Source organism: Ranitomeya variabilis, chromosome 5 (genome assembly GCF_051348905.1).
Source record: "Ranitomeya variabilis isolate aRanVar5 chromosome 5, aRanVar5.hap1, whole genome shotgun sequence".
NCBI lineage: Eukaryota > Metazoa > Chordata > Amphibia > Anura > Dendrobatidae > Ranitomeya > Ranitomeya variabilis.
Window position 1 is genome coordinate 662,313,721 of NC_135236.1, and position 19,836 is coordinate 662,333,556.

The following is a 19,836-nucleotide window of genomic DNA, read 5'->3' on the forward strand; positions in this document are numbered from 1 at the left end:
GGCTGCTGTCACACATTAAAAGATGCTTTTTATTGCGCTACGCCATATTTAGACAGCTATAATTTTTCCATATCTCGTCTGACAAGGTCATGTGATGGCTTGTTTTTTTGCGGGACGAGTTTTATAGGTTGGGTCGTTCCGGAAGTGGCGATACCAAATATGTGTACTTTTTTGTTACATAAATAAGTGCATTTATTGGATTAATATTTTTTGTGATTTTTAAAAAATTTGTATTAACTTTTTTTCACTTTTATTTACATTGTAAAGTAACCATATTTAAGGGGAATCTGTCAGCAGGTAACCTATAGACAGTGTCAGGTCGGTGCCATTATACTGATTAAAATGATACCAGGGTTGATAAAATCTGTCTTGTGGTTGTTAATTTTTATTTGTAGTTTTGAGATAATGAGATTCTTGTGCTCCGGGGTGGGACTGTGGGCGGGGTTGTGGGCGGAGCTAAGGGTGGGGCTTTATGTGGTGCTCTGCTTAGGTATTCATACTGATGGCTTATGACAGGTCACTGATCCCTCAGTGACCTGCCCCCTATTTTACATACTCAGCCCCGCCCACATGCCAGCCCCGGAGCACGAGCATATCATTAACTGAAAATAAAGATTAAACAACAACCACAAGACGGATTTCATCAACCAAGGTGTCATTTTAATCAGTATAACGGTGCCGGCCTGATGACACTTTCTGTAGTTTACTGAGCACAATCCTGCTGGTAGGTTCCCTTTAGTTTCCCAGAGAAGTATGCATGGCCTACAAATCTCCTCACTCTGACATGCCGGGCCTCTACACAAGGAGAAACTTTACCCCTTTCTCCAGAAAAACTTACCAAAGAGTAGGGAATGTTAAAGAATAAGGAAATATCAACCCTCGGAACTCCAGGGCCGGCGCTACAGTGGTCTCCATCAATCCATGTAGTCCATCCTTCCATCCTTCATGTGACCCCTGCAACTAATCAATGGTCTCAAACCGTTCATTAAAATGTCGCAGCTGAAGAAGTGATTGGCTGCAGCGGTCATGTGAATGATGGAGATCTAAGATCGGAGTTGAAGCAGCGGATGAGAGAAGAATTCTTTGGGTAAGTAACGGATATTTCTATAAGTGACACACATTTATGATTTTGGCTCAGACTTCACCCAGTGTTGATGCCTCAGGAGAGAACGATTCATGCCCCCTGGATTATGTGATCGGAAATGCACATTTTTATATTTTGTGACGTCACATCTGTGATTATAACCAAAAGCAGAAATAAAAAGCCAACAACAAAGGACGGTGTAATCCCGGCCTAATCCCAGAAAATCCCATAATCCGCCATATCCTGGCACAGTCGTCCATAGTCAGGTCAGGAGAGCGAGAGTCTGCGAGATTATACAAGAGGAAGTCAGAGAAGATCGTGAGGACGGATAATCCAGAGTGATGTCAGGCCTATATCTATCATCTATCATTCCATTTCAGAAGAGGTTCTTCAGCAGCTTCAGTGTATGTTATACAGTCTGCACTTCAGCTGCTGCAGAACCTCATAATACAGCTCAGCTGCTGCAGAACCTCATAATACACCTCAGCTGCTGCAGAACCTCATAATACACCTCAGCTGCTGCAGAACCTCATAATTCACCTGAGCTGCTGCAGAACCTCATAATACACCTCAGCTGCTGCAGAACCTGATAATACACCTCAGCTGTTGCAGAACCTCATAATACACATCAGCTGCTGAAGAACCTGATAATACACCTCAGCTGCTGCAGAACTTCATAGTACATCTCAGCTGCTGCAAAACCTCATAATACACACCACAGCTGCTGCAGAACCTCACAATACACCCCATCTGCTGAAGGACCTCATAACACACCTCAGCTGCTGTAGAACCTCATAATACATCTCAGCTGCTGCAGAACCTCATAATACAGCTCAGCTGCTGAAGGACATCATAATACATCTCAGCTGCTGAAGAACATCATAATACATCTCAGCTGCTGCAGAACCTCATAATACACCTCAACTGCTGCAGAACCTCATAATACACCTCAGCTGCTGCAGAACCTCATAATACATCTCAGCTGCTGTAGAACCTCATAATGTACCTGAGCTGCTGCAGGACCTCATCAAAGATCTCAGCTGCTGCAGAACCTGATAATACACCTCAGCTGCTGCAGAACTTCATAATACACACCTCAGCTGCTGCAGAACCTCACAATACACCTCAGCTGCTGCAGAACATCATTGGTAAATGTGGTGGCTGCAGCCAGTGACATTGCATCCAGACATTGAGCATTTTCCATCCCTACTTCCTTTTTAGAGATGGATAAATCTTGCAGGACCCCCTCTTATCAGGAATGAAGCCCCCCCAGTAATACACTCCACCTTGCCTCCTGTTATGGTCAGGTATATGTTGCTCACAGACTGCTGCTATTACAGAATTATGGATCTTGTGTTTCCTCCATTCACCTCCAGCCTCCGACAATTCTCTAAAGACCCCTATAATTGAGCAGGGAGTGCTGCGCATGCGCCTGAGCCGAGTTTTCTTTGCACTGGCGCCCAGTGGCCAGCAGATGGAGCCGGAGAGGTGGATTGCTGCAGCCTCAGCATTACATCATCGCTCCTCCGAGCATCCTGCATCCCCCGCATCCACACTGGCCCCCCATCACCTGCTGCACCCCTGAGCATGGCCGAGAGTGAGGCAGAGACCCCCAGCACTCCGGTGGAGTTTGAGAGCAAGTACTTTGAATACAATGGGATCAGGTTACCCCCATTCTGCAGAGGGAAGATGGAGGAGATTGCAGACTTCCCTGTAAGAGAGAATGACATCTGGATTGTTACCTATCCTAAATCAGGTAAGTGCCAGCACAGAAGAAGCCTCTGAGGGGTTAATATTCCTGTGCACCCTGCGTGGCCTGCATTGGGTGGGCATGGGAGGGGGTGAGCCTGGCATGAGTCAGCTGGTGAGGAGGGCGTCTGCGGGAGGAGACGGGAAACTTTCATTGTATGTGATGCGATAACACCTGGGGTCGGCATCCATAGGGGGCGCCGCAAGAATGTGCCCCCAGGACGGGCATCTTGGACTGCCCACTGTTAATTCTCTCCTTCCTGTTTACTCCCCGGCTTCTTAGGGTCAATATTTGGTCCCTGAGCGAATATTCCCTAATTTGGACCTTAAGCGAATCCTCCCTAATTTGGGCCCTGAGCGAATCCTCCCATATTTGGGCCCTGGGTGAATCCTTCCAAATTTGGGTCCCTGAGCGAATCTTCCCAAATTTGGGCCCTGAGCGAACCCTCCCTAATTTGGCCCCTGAGCGAATCCTCCCAAATTTGGGCCCTGAGCGAATCTTCCCAAATTTGGGCCCTGAGCGAACCCTCCCAAATTTGGGCCCTGAGCGAACCCTCCCAAATTTGGGCCCTGAGCGAACCCTCCCAAATTTGGGCCCTGAGCGAATCTTCCCATATGTGGGCCCTGGGTGAATCCTCCCAAATTTGATCCCTGAGCGAATCTTCTCAAATTTGGGTCCTGAGCAAACCCTCCCATATTTGGGCCCTGAGCGAATCTTCCCACACTTGGACCCTAATTATTATTTTAACCTCTTTCTGGGCATCAAAAGATTTCAAATGGAATCCCCCCAAAATGTCAGATTTGCTAAAATCCCCAAATTTGAGAGAAATGTGTAACCTCTTATTAATTGCCCTTTCTGTGCTGCCATATTTGCTGCCATTTTTGGGGGGGATTCCATTCGCACAAATCCAGCAGAAAATATTTGAATGGAATCTTTTGTTTGATGGCCAGGAAGAGGTTAAAATAACAATAAAAAAAAACCTACATTCCCCTCACCAGTCTCCTTACCCTTCCTTCACGCAAATCTTCAATGAACTAATGTCAATGACGTTGCATCGCCCCCTTCTCTCAGTGTTCGGACCCCCACCGATAAGGTCCTGTGGATCGGTGATAACATTCAATGTTGTGATCTCAGGAAACCCCTTTAAAGAAGACTTGTCATCAGGTCAAATGTGCCAAATTCTTGCTCTTATTTTATTCCTGCTGTTCCCCTGAGTGTTATGTTTTTTGGTTTTTTTCGAATCCGCCATATGGTTCCAGAGATATCGGCTATTTTTCATGGTCTTTACTAAGTGGGCGTGGCTCACTGGGTAATTATGCAGAGCAGCCTAAAGACACGCCCCTGAGGATCCTGTCAGTCACACACACTTTTGAAAAAATGTTTAAAAGATTCAGGACCCAAATATTGACCTAAGAAGCTGGGAGTAAATGGGGAAAAGAGGATTCCAGCCAGGAGAGCATGGGTTAACAGTGGGCAACCATAGATGACAGTGTGGAGGGAAACATTCCTGCGGTGCCTTCCATGCCCCTCAGCATTAGGACAGGGATAGGAATGAAAGTTGCAACTTTAAGAATACGATTAGAAAAACTTTTCTAAAAACAGCGCCACGCCTGCCGACAGGTCATGTGTGGTAATGCATCCCCAAAAGAGCTGAACTGTGTTACTAGGCACAACCCAGAAGTGCTGGTTTTGTAACATGGCAGCCATGTTTTTTTGCATCCTGGACTACCCCTTTAATTTGTGTAATTGGCATGCACCCGGTGACTCTTATGTAAGTGGATATGAATAAATGATGAGAGATGAAGCGTTGCCGAACGCCAAGGAGGGAGCGCGCTTCTTATATAGTGGCTGTTGTGGCTCGAGAGAAGTATTTTCAGCAGAAACTAAAGGGATTTTCCAAGACTTTGCTTAGTATAAATCATCATTAAAAGGTTGGTGGTGGGCCGACACCCAGTAACCCCACTAATCAGCTGTTTACAGGTCCACAGCTCAGTACACGGTGTAGTGGCCACTCCCCGGTACTGCAGCCCAGATCACTACAATAAGAAGTTAGCTGCAGTACCCGAGAACGGCCACTACATAGTGTGTGGAGCTGTGCCGTTTCGGGTCTGTACATTTGGCTGTAGCGGGGGTGTTAACAGCTGATTAGTGGGGGTGTCGGGTGTCAGTCTCCAATGATCTGAAATGTATCTGGATAAGATATCCAGAATATTGAGAATATTGGTCATTAAAATCAAAGTCCTGACAGACCCCCTTAAAGAGGACCCAACACAAATGTCCAGTTTTTGCTCTTATTTTGTTCCCACTGTTCCACTGATTATTCCTGTTTTTTTTCTATAAAATCCGCCATAAGGTACCTGACAATGGGCCTTTCTATTTACTCCTACTTTTTATGGTCTTTACAAAGTGGGCGTGCCTCACAGGCTAGATGTGCAGAGCAGACTATAGACACGCCCCCGAGGATCCTGTGAGCAAAACTCTCTTAGGCCGGTTTCACACGTCAGTGGCTCCGGTACGTGAGGTGACAGTTTCCTCCCGTACCGGAGACACTGACACACGTAGACCCATAAAAATCAATGCATCTGTTCAGATGTCATTGATTTTGTGCGGACCGTGTGCGGACCGTGTCTCCGTGTGCCAAACACGGAGACATGTCAGTGTTCGTGGGAGCGCACGGATTACACGGACCCAATAGAGTCAATGGGTCCGTGTAAAACACGCACCTCACACGGACATTCTCCGTCTGGGGTCCGTGTGGCGTGCCGGAGACAGCGCTACAGTAAGCGCTGTCCCCCCCACATGGTGCTGAAGCCGCCATTCATATGTTCCCTGTAGCACCGTTTGCTATAGAGAAAATATGAATGATAGTGTTTAAACTAAAGATCCATGTGTCCGCCGCCCCCCCACCCCCTGTGCGCCCCCCCCGCTGGTCAGAAAATACTTATCCGGGTCCCCCGTCGGCTGTCGCTCCTTCCTGGTCTGGCCGTGCCTCCTACTGTATGCGGCCGATTACACTCATGAATATGTGGCTCCACCTCCAATAGGGGCGGAGCCGCCTATTCATGAGTGTAAATGAGCGGCCCCACGTGACCGCATACAGTAAGCCGCGGCCAGACCAGGAAGGAGCGACTGCCGACGGGGGATCCGGGTGAGTATTTTCTGACCAGCGGGGGGGGCGCACAGGGGGTGGGGGGGCGGCGGACACATGGATCTTTATTTTAAACACTATTCTTCATATTTTCCCTGCAGCAAACGTTGCTGCAGGGATGATATGAATCGCAGCTTCAGCACCATGCAGAGTGGGTACCACACGCTCCGTGTGGTACCCACTCGCCATACGGGCGGCACACGTGTGCCGCAGGTATGGCCTCCGTGAGTTCCCAGGCACACGGACACGGATAACTCCGGTACCGATTTATTCCGGTACCGGAATTATCTGGACGTGTGGGACAGCCCTTAGTAAAGACCATGAATAATTAGTACTAAATAAAAAAAATAGTTTTGAATGTCACTGTTCACTTTACCAAATAATGTGCTGAAAATAGAAAAAAAGTGCAGTAAAATGGGGGGAAAAAAGACAATTCCACAGTTGTTTTTTGGGTTGTGTTTTTACAGTACATATAGGGCACCAAACATGTATATTTTTTTTCGTTTGCTTTACAGTATTTTTTTTGTTAAGTGCTGAAACTAAATTCTGATGCCATTTTCTGAGACCAGTACCTTATGGGAGTCGAGTGAGAAACAATGTTATTATAGGCACCGTTTGATATTTAATTGATCGCCTTTTCATGCATTTTTTTTTTTTTTTTTCTCATCCGAGTGTCATCTTAGTGTGATCTGATTCTCTTGGATGAAAGAATCGGAGCACATTGAGAAGCCAGAGACCTTAACTTCTCCATTGAGGCCGTGGATGACAGACTGCACTCAGATGACAGCTGAGTGCAGTCCGATGTTTCACATGCAACCATAGACTTAAGTGGGTGCGTGTCATCCGAATTTCATAGTCACTCAAGTCACAACATACTGCAGACTATTTTTCTACAGACCAGTTCGGTCTGTGGAAAAAAATCACGACCTGTTCCTGGCCTCCTGAATAAAGAAAACCTTTAGGAATTGCCAGTTTCTGGGAAGATTCAGGCAAGATCGGAGGCGGTTGGGATTTGCTGACTCTTCCATGAGTCCGGATCGTCTCTTCTTCTTCTTCTGGCCCTGGTGTGATGGCTGCCCGTGAGCCCCCTACAGCTGCGCCTCCAGCCCCCACTATATCACAAGGAGACACGTGACAGTAGTAATATTACAGGAGGAGAGGACAGTTTATTATACCGAGCGGTTACATTAGATATAATACAGTGCGAGGATTACAAGGAAAAACACAATCTCCAAAATGATAGAAAACCAGAAATATCACAGAAGTGACCAACACGGGACATAACGACAACCCTTGTCCTGCGAGATAGAAAGGTGGAATAAGGTTGTCACACAGATTATTGTATGAGGAGCAGTTATACATTCTCCTATCTACTAGATGGAGGCCCGATGTTATCGCATCGGGAGGGCGGTAATGTCACGATGGGGGCAGGCATGCGGCGCTGTTGTTGTCGTCTAATGGCATCCTGTGATAATCTAATGACTTTTGCATCAGGGGACTCATGTGCTTGATGCCTACGCTTATATGCATTGTTTTTGTCCCAGCGATGCTGTTGCTCTTCAAGAGTCTCATTTGCCCTTTGATGTCTTCGATGTTGTGCCTTTGCTGCTTTATTTTCATTGTCATTGGCGTACTTTTTAGGCAGAGCCATATTGGCAATGATATTTGCTTTTTAAAGGGTTTTTCCCACAAACAAAAGTTCATTTTAAAAATTGCCTGTGTCTGACCATGTACCGAACATACCACAGCTCCTGGGCAGGGGAGGAAGCAAAAGACAATACTGACATTACAGCAGAAGATCACAGAGGATACATTTTGTGAGGTAAAATATTTTTTAAAACCAGTCAGTGAAATATTTTACCTCACAAAATGAATCCACTGTGATCCCCTGCTGTAATGTCAGTATTGTCTTTTGCTTCCTCCCCTGCCCAGGAGATGTGGCATGCTCTGTACACGGTCAGACACAGTCAATTTTTAAAATGAACTTTCGTTCGTGGGAAAACCCCATTAATGTGACCGGCTTCCTCTGCCTGTAGACACGTCGTGCATCTGCCGGGATCAGCCGAATGATTCACTGCACCTGCGCGTAGTTCGCTCAGGCGCAGTAAATCAGACCGCCGCCATCTTTGTGCACACAGATATCGGCGGTCACATCAAAATTGTGCATGCGCTCCTCCTGTATAAAGATGGCGGCAGTCAGTGAATCATTCGGCTGATCCCGGCGGCGGCGTGTTTGCGACGGTGTTCCTCGCAAGAGGCTGAGTGAGTGTGAGCGTGAATGTGTGTGTGAGAGCTTGAGTGTGAGGGTATGTTTCCACGGTCAGGAAACGCTGCTTTTTTGACGCTGCGCAGAGCTGCAGCGTCAAAAAAGCAGCGTCCAGATGTTCCAGCATAGTGGAGGGGATTTTATGAAATCCCGTCTCCACTATGCGTGGAAACCCGCACGCGGCGGCCCTGCGACTCCGGACATGCTGCGCGTCTTTTCAGATCGCAGCATGTCCGTACACCTTGCGGGGACGCAGCGTCCCCGCAAGGCATATCACAGGGCGCTATGGGAGAGAGCGATGATCCCGGATGTGAAGAGTTAACACATCCGGCATGATCGCGTCCCAGAAAGGGGGCGGGGCTTAGCGCCGAGCGGCTTCGCCGCTGCGGCGATACCGCCGGCCATCCTGAACATGGAGTCATACCCTGAGAGTGTGTGTGGTGCATACCGGGTATACAGTGTGTGTGTGTGTGTGTGGTGTGATGGTATTCCGCTGGTGGTACCGCGCAATAGGTTGGTACCAGCAGCAGTTTCCATATTGAGACATCCATCACTTGGGTGTCCCAATATGGCGGTCGGTGAACTTCCTCCGCTTGGAATTCTGGGATACGGTGACATCTGGGCAGAAGAGGAAATAAAAACATTACAAGGCAATTATATAAATGGATTCCTCACTATGTATAATATGTATAGGCCGCGTCTCTGCCCCCTCCGTCCTATTGTAAGGCCCAGATTGTGACTGAGCTTCATAGGAAACTGCCAGTGACTGTATACAGCGATCCTGAGATTATACAGTATATAGTACAAGCGAGCAAACGACTGCAACACTGAAAAAGAAGGATAAACTAAATAAAAGCTGTAAAAAATAGGAACAAAAAAACAATTAAAATATTGTACCTTCCCGACAATGACAATTTAAAACATAAAATATTTCGTATTGCCGCGTCCACAAATATCCAACCTGCTGAAAATATAAAATTATTTCACCGTATGGTCAACATCATGAAGGAAAAAAGGAAAGAAATCAAAACTCCAGAACTGTAAATGGTTAATAGCTGCTGTAAAAAAACTAATGGTACACGGAGGACAAGTGAGTATACGGTCGTCCCACTTTTCTGGATTAAACTCTGAATGATTTTTATTCGGTTTTGTGAACCTCCCCTAAAACTAATAACAGTAATGATCCTGGGGGGTCGTCCATAATGGGGTCCACAGATCACATGACCTGTTATATTAAATGTTCTGCCGATCAGATTCCCCTCCCTGTGATGTCACCGGTCTCTGGGCAAATTTCTTACAACAATTATTATTGTTCAGCTGCAAATTCTAATCCAGTCATCACCACAACAAAATAATGGGGGAATTACACATAATACAGCATGAAGGGGCTTGGAGAAGGTGGCAGTGAAGGTGTGTAAGTGTCTGATGGGGTCACACAGCTCATAAAAGGACAACTGCCCGACCTCATAATCCAGACATATCCTGACTCTATCACTGCAGATCTTGTCAGGTAACCGGATCACTTCCCTGTCATGTCTCACTGAATACTGATTATTAGATCTCTCCAAACTCCAGGACTTGTTATTATATCCAATCAGTGACTGATCTCCCCTCCTGTCTATACTGGGATAACACATCCCCACCCTCCAATCCCCTGATTTCCTGCTCTCCACATCCCAGTAATGTCGTCCTGAGGTAAATCCCCTCCTGCTCATCACCTGATTATAACCCTGGAATCTCTCTGCTGTTTCTGGACGTTTCTGTTCCTCTCCTGTCTCGGTTGCAGTTTTCAGGTCGTCTGATATAAGGAGATAATTATCAGCTGTGGTTACATCCAGTAATATGTCTGCAGGACCCTCCACATAGATCCCGCTCCTTATACCTGATATTACGTCACATAATGTGTGTAATGTGTGTGAGATCACAGCCACATCCAGGTCATCTCCATCATGGGGCTGTTTATCATGTCCCCCTGTGTCCTCATCACCTCCCTCCTCCTCAGGATCACACAAGTCACCGGTGTCTGGTTCCTGTAAGACAGTCAGTGGATCCGTCATGTTACACAGCTCCTCAATGTGTCTCATCTTCCTGGACAGCTCGTCCTTCTTTATTTCCAGCTGATGGATCAGAGCAGACAGTGGCAGTGACTCTTCCTTTTCCTGCCTGGAGATCTCACTCAGGACCTTCTTCTCCAGGTCGTCCACCCGTCTCCTGATGTCTGTACACAGGGCAGTGACTCTCTCGGCTTCTCCAGCTGCTTTTTCTTGAGCTTTTCTCCTGCGCTCCTCCAGACTCCGGACTTTTTCCTCAGTCTCCTTTCTCTTTGTGGTCAGTTTCTGGAGAACATTTCTCAGTTTGTTCTTCTTCTTTGAGGCCTCATCCAGCAGCTCCACCTGATGTCCCCGATGTTCTCCGGCCAAACTGCAGGACACACAGGTACAAGCAGCGTCCTCAGTGCAGTAATATTCCAGGATCTTCTTATGGACAGAACATTTCCTTTTCTCCAGAGAAGTGCTGGGATCAGATAAGACGTGTTCTGGTGATTTGCTGTGAGATCTCAGGTGTTTATCACACATAGAAGCCTCACAGAGTAGACAGGATCTAACAGCAGGTACCGGAGAGTCCACACAGTAAGTGCAGCAGATCCCGGTGATCTCCTCTTGTTCTGGCTGAGTAATCAGGAAACGTTCTGCGACATTATGGAGATATAAGTTCCTCATCAGTGCCGGCCGCTGCTGAAACTCTTCTCTGCAGACAGGACAGGAATAAACTCCAGACCCGTCCTGTGTATCCAGCACACGACCAATACAGACCCGGCAGAAGTTGTGTCCACATCTCAGCATTACAGGGTCCTTAAATGTAGATAAACAGATGGAGCAGAGCAGCTCATCTCTCAGATCAGCAGACGCCATGGCTGACGGAAGAAGGAGGAAACGAAACTGAAAGTGTCTAATGCTGAACAAAGGGCAAAGTTGTAGTTACACCCAGTCACTTCCCCCTTCATTACTTCTTTCTTAAAGCGATAACTTTTTAATTCTTCAATCAGTACAGCCATATGAAGGTTTGGTTTAGTAAGAAGAATATATGCGATAAATACACAATTTTGCTGCACGTATATTGTATTGACTGATTATTCTTTGTTGGGGGTGGTGCGTCATTAAATGAAAGAGCAGCAATTCTATCTTTTTTTTTCTATTTCCAAGAATTGTTTTAGAATATTCATCTCCGGGGCCCGCATCAGCATCCCGCGCACCCAGGCAAGTGTCGGGACCCTGAGCAGGAGAGGGGTTCACTTGCCTTCGGGGACACCGGCGCACTATGGGGGCTCGAAGCCTGTGCCAGTATCGGCACCCATGAGTGTCCCCCCGCTTGCTCAGGGCCCCATCACTTGTGATACTCACCTCTCCCTGTTCCACCACTGTGATGTCTTCCGCATCTTCTGACTGACAGTGCAGCACCCCAGAGTCCTGGTTGTGCAGTATTGTCGCTCTGCCACTAAGGGGAGTAATGGTACGTCCGATTGTACTAAAAGAGTTCACCTGACCAGGTATCACAGTCACACATTACACTTCACACTCCGGCCACCAGGGGGAGCAAAAGGCTCTATCTATTAGGCCACTCTTCACACACGGGTAAAACTGGGGGTTGGATAGGAAGTTAGTCAGAAAGCAGCCTGGGAGAGTTCCAGGGAGGACCTGTCAGGTGTGGGATCCTGACAGCGGCCTAGCATAGAAAGATTGTTACGGAGCTGCGCCTGCACTGCATAGCGGCAGTCTCTTAAGAAAGGATAAGAAGCGGAGTATATTGTGGAGAAGTGAGAAACGAGATCACAGCACTAAGGAGATAATACCGGGAGGAGTCGTGTACTAAGATCGTGGCAGCATCCTTCTGAGGCGCGTAGCCGGTGGCCGGAACACCGAGGGAGTACTGACTACACGCATTGCTCCAGATAGCGGCAGGGGCAGCTAATTCTAAGTTGGCTGTCCACCCTTTACACCTACGAAGACAACGGAGGCAAGTTGTGGGAGAGGGGCATCTCTAGGGTCCCTATAAAATAGCTCCAGGCCTACCCCATCTGTTGTGAATTCCGTTCTTGGGCTCCCTCTGGTGGTTGTAAATGCACTTTTGTGAATTCTGCCCTTGGGCTCCCTCTGGTGGTTTCAAGTGGAACTGCTGCTCCTTGGGTTTAACATTAGCAGCTGTTTCCACTTATCTTCTCCTGGCTTTGCTATTTAACCTGGCTCTGGTCTTCAGTCCGTGCCAGCTGTCAATGTTTCTGGGTTGGATTCAGATCTCTCCTTGGATTTCTCTTATGGCCTGTCCATTTCAGCAAAAGATAAGTTCTTGCTAGTTCTTTGTTGTCCATTTGCTGTGGACTTAATCGCTCAGCTCATGTTATGTCTCTTTTTGTCCAGCTTGTCAGTATGATTTATTCAGTCTAGCTGGAAGCTCTGGGGAAGCAGATTTGCCCTCCACACCGTGAGTCGGTGTGGAGATTATTTTTGTAAACTCTGCGTGGACTTTTAGTTTTTAATACTGACCGCACAGTATCCTTTTCTATTCTGTCTATCTAGATTAGTAGTGGCCTCCTTTGCTAAAATCTGTTTTCATTTCTGTGTATGTCATTTCCCTCTCCACTCACAGTCAATATTTGTGGGGGGCTATCTTTCCTTTTGGGGGTTTTCTCTGAGGCAAGATAGCTTTCTGTTTCCATCTTTAGGGGTAGTTAGTTCTCAGGCTGTGACGAGGTGTCTAGGGAGTGACAGGAACATCCCACGGCTACTGCTAGTGTTGGTGTTAGGATTAGGAACTGCGGTCAGTACAGATACCACCTCCTCAGAGCTCGTCCCATGTTGCTCCTTAACCACCAGGTCATAACTGTACAGCTGGCCGGCAATGTGTTGAATGCATCTCAAAAGAGGGGAAAAAAAAGTTCTGAGTCATTTTTTTCTTTCTTTGCAGTTTGGTCTTTTTTTTCCCCCTTAATCTCTGGGTGGTTCAGGATTCTGGTGCTGACATGGATGTTCAGGGTTTGTTCTCTCGTGTGGATCAACTCGCTGCAAGGGTACAGAGTATCCAAGATTATGTTGCTCAGACTCCGGTTTTAGAGCCTAGAATTCCTACTCCTGATTTATTTTTTGGGGATAGATCCAAATTTTTGAATTTTAAAAATAACTGCAGATTGTTTTTTGCTTTGAGACCCCGTTCCTCTGGTGACCCCATTCAGCAGGTGAAGATTGTTATTTCTCTGCTGCGTGGAGACCCGCAGGACTGGGCATTCTCCCTTGAGTCAGGGAATCCTGCATTGCTCAATGTAGATGCATTTTTTCAAGCGCTTGGATTGCTCTATGACGAACCTAATTCTGTGGACCAGGCGGAAAGAACCTTGCTGGCTCTGTGTCAGGGTCGGGAAGCGGCAGAGGTATACTGCCAGAAATTTAGAAAGTGGTCTGTGCTCACAAAATGGAATGAGTATGCCCTTGCAGCAATTTTCAGAAAGGGTCTTTCTGAAGCCCTTAAAGATGTTATGGTGGGGTTCCCCACTCCTGCTGGTTTGAACGAATCAATGTCTTTGGCCATTCAGATTGATCGGCGCCTGCGCGAGCACAAGGTGGTGCACCATATGACGTTGTCCTCTGAGCAGAGTCCTGAGCCTATGCAATGTGATAGGATTTTGACTAGAGCAGAACGGCAGGAATTCAGACGTCAGAATAGGCTGTGTTTTTACTGTGGTGATTCTGCTCATGCTATTTCTGATTGCCCTAAGCGTACTAAGAGGGTCGCTAGGTCTGTTACCATTAGTACTGTACAGCCTAAATTTCTCTTGTCTGTTACCCTGATTTGCTCATTGTCGTCCTTTTCTGTTATGGCATTTGTGGATTCAGGCGCTGCCCCGAACTTAATGGACTTAGAGTTCGCCAGACGCTGTGGTTTTTCCTTGCACCCTTTGCAGAGCCCTATTCCCTTAAGGGGGATTGATGCTACCCCATTGGCCGAGAATAAACCTCAGTACTGGACACAGTTGACCATGTACATGGCTCCAGCACATCAGGAAGATTGTCGTTTTTTGGTGTTGCATAATTTGCATGATGTTGTTGTGCTGGGTTTTCCATGGTTACAGGTACATAATCCAGTGCTGGATTGGAAATCTATGTCTGTGACTAGTTGGGGTTGTCAAGGGATACATAGTGATGTTCCTTTGATGTCAATTTCCTCTTCCCCCTCTTCTGAGGTTCCTGAGTTTTTGTCGGATTTCCAGGATATATTTGAGGAGCCCAAGTCCAGCTCCCTCATAGGGACTGCGATTGTGCTATTAACTTGATTCCTGGCTGTAAGTTCCCTAAGGGCCGACTTTTCAATCTGTCTGTGCCAGAGCATGCCGCCATGCGGACTTATGTTAAGGAGCCTTTGGAGAAGGGGCATATTCGCCCGTCTTCGTCACTGTTGGGAGCGATTCTTTTTTGTTGCCAAGAAGGATGGCTCCTTGAGACCCTGTATAGATTATCGCCTTCTCAATAAGATCACGGTCAAATTCCAATACCCTTTACTTTTGCTTTCTGATTTGTTTGCTCGGATTAAGGGGGCTAGTTGGTTTACTAAGATTGACCTTTGAGGGGCGTATAATCTAGTTCGTATTAAACAGGGTGACGAATGGAAAACAGCATTTAATACGCCCGAAGGCCATTTTGAATACCTTGTGATGCCATTCGGGCTCTCTAATGCTCCATCTGTGTTTCAGTCCTTTATGCATGATATCTTCCGGAATTATCTTGATAAATTCATGATTGTATATTTGGATGATATTTTGTTTTTTTCCGATGATTGGGAGTCTCATGTGAAACAGGTCAGGATGGTATTTCAGATCCTTCGTGCTAATGCGTTATTTGTGAAAGGGTCTAAGTGCCTTTTTGGAGTTCAGAAGGTTTCTTTTTTGGGTTTCATTTTTTCTCCCTCGGCTATTGAAATGGATCCTGTTAAGGTCCAGGCCATTCATGATTGGATTCAACCCACATCTGTGAAGAGCCGTCAGAAATTTTTGGGCTTTGCTAATTTTTATCGCCGTTTCATTGCTAACTTTTCCAGTGTGGTTAAGCCCCTGACCGATTTGAAGAAGAAGGGCGCTGATGTGATGAATTGGTCCTCTGCGGCTGCTGAGGCCTTTCAGGAGCTTAAAAGTCGTTTTACTTCTGCCCCTGTGTTGCGTCAGCCGGATGTTTCTCTCCCTTTTCAGGTTGAGGTTGACGCTTCTGAGATTGGAGCAGGGGCCGTTTTGTCTCAGAGAAGTTCTGATGGCTCTTTGATGAAACCGTGTGCCTTCTCCAGAAAGTTTTCGCCTGCTGAGCGTAATTATGATGTCGGTAATCGGGAGTTGTTGGCTATGAAGTGGGCTTTCGAGGAGTGGCGACATTGGCTTGAGGGAGCCAAGCATCGCGTTGTGGTCTTGACCAATCATAAGAATCTGATTTACCTTGAGTCTGCCAAGCGGTTGAATCCTAGACAAGCTTGATGGTCCCTGTTTTTCTCCCGTTTTGATTTTGTGGTCTCGTATCTTCCGGGATCTAAGAATGTGAAGGCTGATGCCCTTTCTAGGAGTTTTTTGCTTGATTCTCCGGGAGTCCTTGAGCCTTTTGGTATTCTCAAAGAGGGGGTGATTCTTTCTGCCATCTCCCCTGATTTACGGCGGGTGCTTCGGGAGTTTCAGGCTGATAAGCCTGACCGCTGTCCAGTGGGGAAACTTTGTTCCTGATAGATGGACTAGTAAGGTAATTTCTGAGGTTCATTGTTCAGTGTTGGCTGGTCATCCTGGGATTTTTGGTACCAGAGATTTGGTTGCTAGGTCCTTTTGGTGGCCGTCCTTGTCGCGGGATGTGTGTTCTTTTGTGCAGTCCTGTGGGACTTGTGCCCGGGCCAAGCCTTGCTGTTCCCGTGCTAGTGGGTTGCTTTTGCCTTTGCCGGTCCCTGAGAGGCCCTGGACGCATATTTCCATGGATTTTATTTCGGATCTTCCTGTTTCCCAGAAGATGTCTGTCATCTGGGTGGTTTGTGACCGATTTTCTAAGATGGTCCATTTGGTACCTTTGCCTAAGTTGCCTTCCTCCTCTGATTTGGTTCCATTATTTTTTCAGCATGTGGTTCGTTTGCATGGCATTCCGGAGAATATTGTGTCTGACAGAGGTTCCCAGTTTGTTTCTAGGTTTTGGCGGTCCTTTTGTGCTAGAATGGGCATTGATTTGTCTTTTTCTTCAGCATTTCATCCTCAGACAAATGGCCAAACGGAGCGAACTAATCAGACCATGGAAACCTATTTAAGATGCTTTGTGTCTGCTGATCAGGATGATTGGGTGACCTTCTTGCCGTTGGCCGAGTTTGCCCTTAATAATCGGGCTAGTTCGGCTACCTTGGTTTCGCCTTTTTTTTGTAATTTTGGTTTTCATCCTCGTTTTTCTTCAGGGCAGGTTGAGCCTTCTGACTGTCCTGGTGTGGATTCTGTGGTGGACAGGTTACAGCAGATTTGGACTCATGTGGTGGACAATTTGACGTTGTCTCAGGAAAAGGCTCAACGTTTTGCTAACCGTCGTCGGTGTGTTGGTCCCCGGCTTCGTGTTGGGGATTTAGTCTGGTTATCTTCTCGTCATGTTCCTATGAAGGTTTCTTCCCCTAAGTTCAAGCCTCGCTTTATTGGTCCTTATAAGATTTCTGAAATTATCAATCTGGTGTCTTTTCGTTTGGCCCTTCCAGCTTCTTTTTCCATCCATAATGTTTTCCACAGATCTTTGTTGCGGAGATATGTGGTGCCCGTGGTTCCCTCTGTTGATCCTCCTGCTCTGGTGTTGGTTGAGGGGGAGTTGGAATATGTGGTGGAGAAGATTTTGGATTCTCGTTTTTCGAGGCGGAAGCTTCAGTATCTGGTCAAGTGGAAGGGTTATGGCCAGGAGGATAATTCTTGGGTTGTTGCCTCCGATGTCCATGCTGCCGATTTGGTTCGTGCTTTTCACTTGGCTCGTCCTGATCGGCCTGGGGGCTCTGGTGAGGGTTCGGTGACCCCTCCTCAAGGGGGGGTACTGTTGTGAATTCCGTTCTTGGGCTCCCTCTGGTGGTTGTAAATGCACTTTTGTGAATTCTGCCCTTGGGCTCCCTCTGGTGGTTTCAAGTGGAACTGCTGCTCCTTGGGTTTAACATTAGCAGCTGTTTCCACTTATCTTCTCTCCTGGCTTTGCTATTTAACCTGGCTCTGGTCTTCAGTCCATGCCAGCTGTCAATGTTTCTGGGTTGGATTCAGATCTCTCCTTGGATTTCTCTTATGGCCTGTCCATTTCAGCAAAAGATAAGTTCTTGCTAGTTCTTTGTTGTCCATTTGCTGTGGACTTAATCGCTCAGCTCATGTTATGTCTCTTTTTGTCCAGCTTGTCAGTATGATTTATTCAGTTTAGCTGGAAGCTCTGGGGAAGCAGATTTGCCCTCCACACCGTGAGTCGGTGTGGAGATTATTTTTGTAAACTCTGCGTGGACTTTTAGTTTTTAATACTGACCGCACAGTATCCTTTTCTATTCTGTCTATCTAGATTAGTAGTGGCCTCCTTTGCTAAAATCTGTTTTCATTTCTGTGTATGTCATTTCCCTCTCCACTCACAGTCAATATTTGTGGGGGGCTATCTTTCCTTTTGGGGTTTTTCTCTGAGGCAAGATAGCTTTCTGTTTCTATCTTTAGGGGTAGTTAGTTCTCAGGCTGTGACGAGGTGTCTAGGGAGTGACAGGAACATCCCACGGCTACTGCTAGTGTTGGTGTTAGGATTAGGAACTGCGGTCAGTACAGATACCACCTCCTCAGAGCTCGTCCCATGTTGCTCTTTAACCACCAGGTCATAACACCCATCATACGGGTGCGTCCTTTCCATATCATCTGGGGGACGGAGAGAGAACATCAGAAACAGATACAAGAGTTGTGAGGACTATCCCGTGGTGCTCAGCAGGGAGGGACTACAACACACAGGCGCTGGTAGGAAGGCTACTGATTTCCACCTGCAAAGGGAACTCTGGTTGTGCCTTCGGACCGGCCGGTCTCAGCCGGCCCTATTAGCAGTGCTCTGGATTGTGGATGCCGAAGTCTACAGTAAAAGGTAAAGAGACTGCAACCCTGTGTCCTCGTTATTTACTGCGACTTACCCCATCTCCATCTACACTCCAAGGGAAGCCCTGGGGACATACTTCACCTGTGGGAAGATACACCATCTAGCTGCCATTCCATCACCCCAGCGAACCACTAGCAGCGTCGGTCACCCTGACCGGACACCACGGGTGGCATCACGAACACTTGACAAACTTTCACCTACACCTTTAATTGGACGTCCCTTAGCAGGGCCACGGACTGGGTCGGGCCACCGTGACATCCCCAGAACCGAGACAGAGAGACCCCGCGGCCCTGCGTCTGGGGGCGCTCCAAACTTGGCATCACGAACAGGATCTACTTAAGCCTGATAATCAGGTCATGTGTGCCTTTGAACTGTGTCTGAATTGTGCTTGAACTGTGTATTGCCATTTGCCGCCAAAATCCGCCATTGCCGCGCCGTGTGGAGCGCGAGGGGAGGAGCCATAGCTTCGTGGGCGGAGCCGGCCGAAAAGAGCGCGAAGCGGGAGGACAGGTGCCATGCTGCTGCCTGGAAAGCCGGAAGTGGAGACACGGTGAAGTGCTGACCTCAAGGGGACCCCCAACTTCCACCAGGTTAGCAGAAGGGAGGAGCGACCATGTCCGACCCGGGAGGGGAGGTAGCGGTGGTCGCAGCCGCAGATGCAGAAGCCCCTCTGGGTCCCACAGTAGGCGCAGCCGCGGGCCTGGTACAGCCATCGGGTCCTGCAGAGCTTGCTGCTCCCATCAGCCAGCCGGACACTGCCGCAGCTACGGCGGCCATAATGCCCTTCTCCATGCCATACATACCTGGAGCAGCTTGGCTCCCGCGATACTCGGGAGAATAGCATACATTAACTGACTTTAAAGAAGGGATCTGCAGCCTGCTTGAGTTTTATCCCCTGACAGAGCCTCAGAAAATTCACATGATAACGGGCCAACTATTCGGAGCGGCCCTGAGGGAAGTGAAGTCCTGGCCAGCTGCGGATAAGAGAACTACGCAGCAGGTCTTTGCAAAGCTTAAAGCCACCTTTGACACCCGCACCGCCACAGAAATTAAATTGACGTTCTATAGGTGCAAGCAGAGGCCGCAGGATAGCTTACCGGACTATGCCCTTAATCTCCAGGACGCATTGCGGGCCATCAAGCAGAATGACCCAAACAGCATGCAAGATGACGAGCGGTTCATCGAAGGGCTCCTGTGCAGTCACCAAAGGGCCCAATTGCACCTCATGGCCATGCAGAATCCTGACCTGACCTTCGTGCAGTTTAAAGACAATGCCATCCAGATGCTCCAGGAGCGACAGCCCAGCCGTGCAGTACTTCCCAGGCGCCAAGCTCTCACGTACCACCAGGAGGTGGCACCAGATGCTCCAGTTTCTGCCGAGGTCGATGCCCAGATCCTCAAAGACGATTCCCCCTGCAGGACTATGCCTCCAGATGCAGGAGCTGACAAAGAGCGTTG

General features: G+C 47.7%; 2 protein-coding genes across 3 annotated transcripts in view; one reads left to right on the top strand and one right to left on the bottom strand.

Annotated features, from left to right (window-relative positions):
• Nucleotides 1–2,545: 2,545 nt before the first annotated feature.
• SULT4A1 (sulfotransferase family 4A member 1) overlaps nt 2,546–19,836 on the top strand; it is a 52,349-nt gene continuing 35,058 nt past the window's right edge. Inside the window, exon 1 of one of the 2 annotated variants that reach the window (XM_077266559.1) lies at nt 2,546–2,840. In XM_077266559.1, coding sequence (XP_077122674.1) covers nt 2,672–2,840 — 169 coding nt within the window. In that variant the 5' untranslated portion in view covers nt 2,546–2,671. The remainder of the gene's footprint in view (nt 2,841–19,836) is intronic. The other variant, XM_077266558.1, reaches the window with a different exon arrangement.
• On the bottom strand, nt 8,681–11,413 carry LOC143776802 (E3 ubiquitin/ISG15 ligase TRIM25-like). Its single transcript, XM_077266554.1, has one exon. It carries the CDS (start codon nt 11,158–11,160, stop codon nt 9,562–9,564), a length of 1,599 nt encoding a protein of 532 aa, XP_077122669.1. The 5' UTR covers nt 11,161–11,413; the 3' UTR covers nt 8,681–9,561.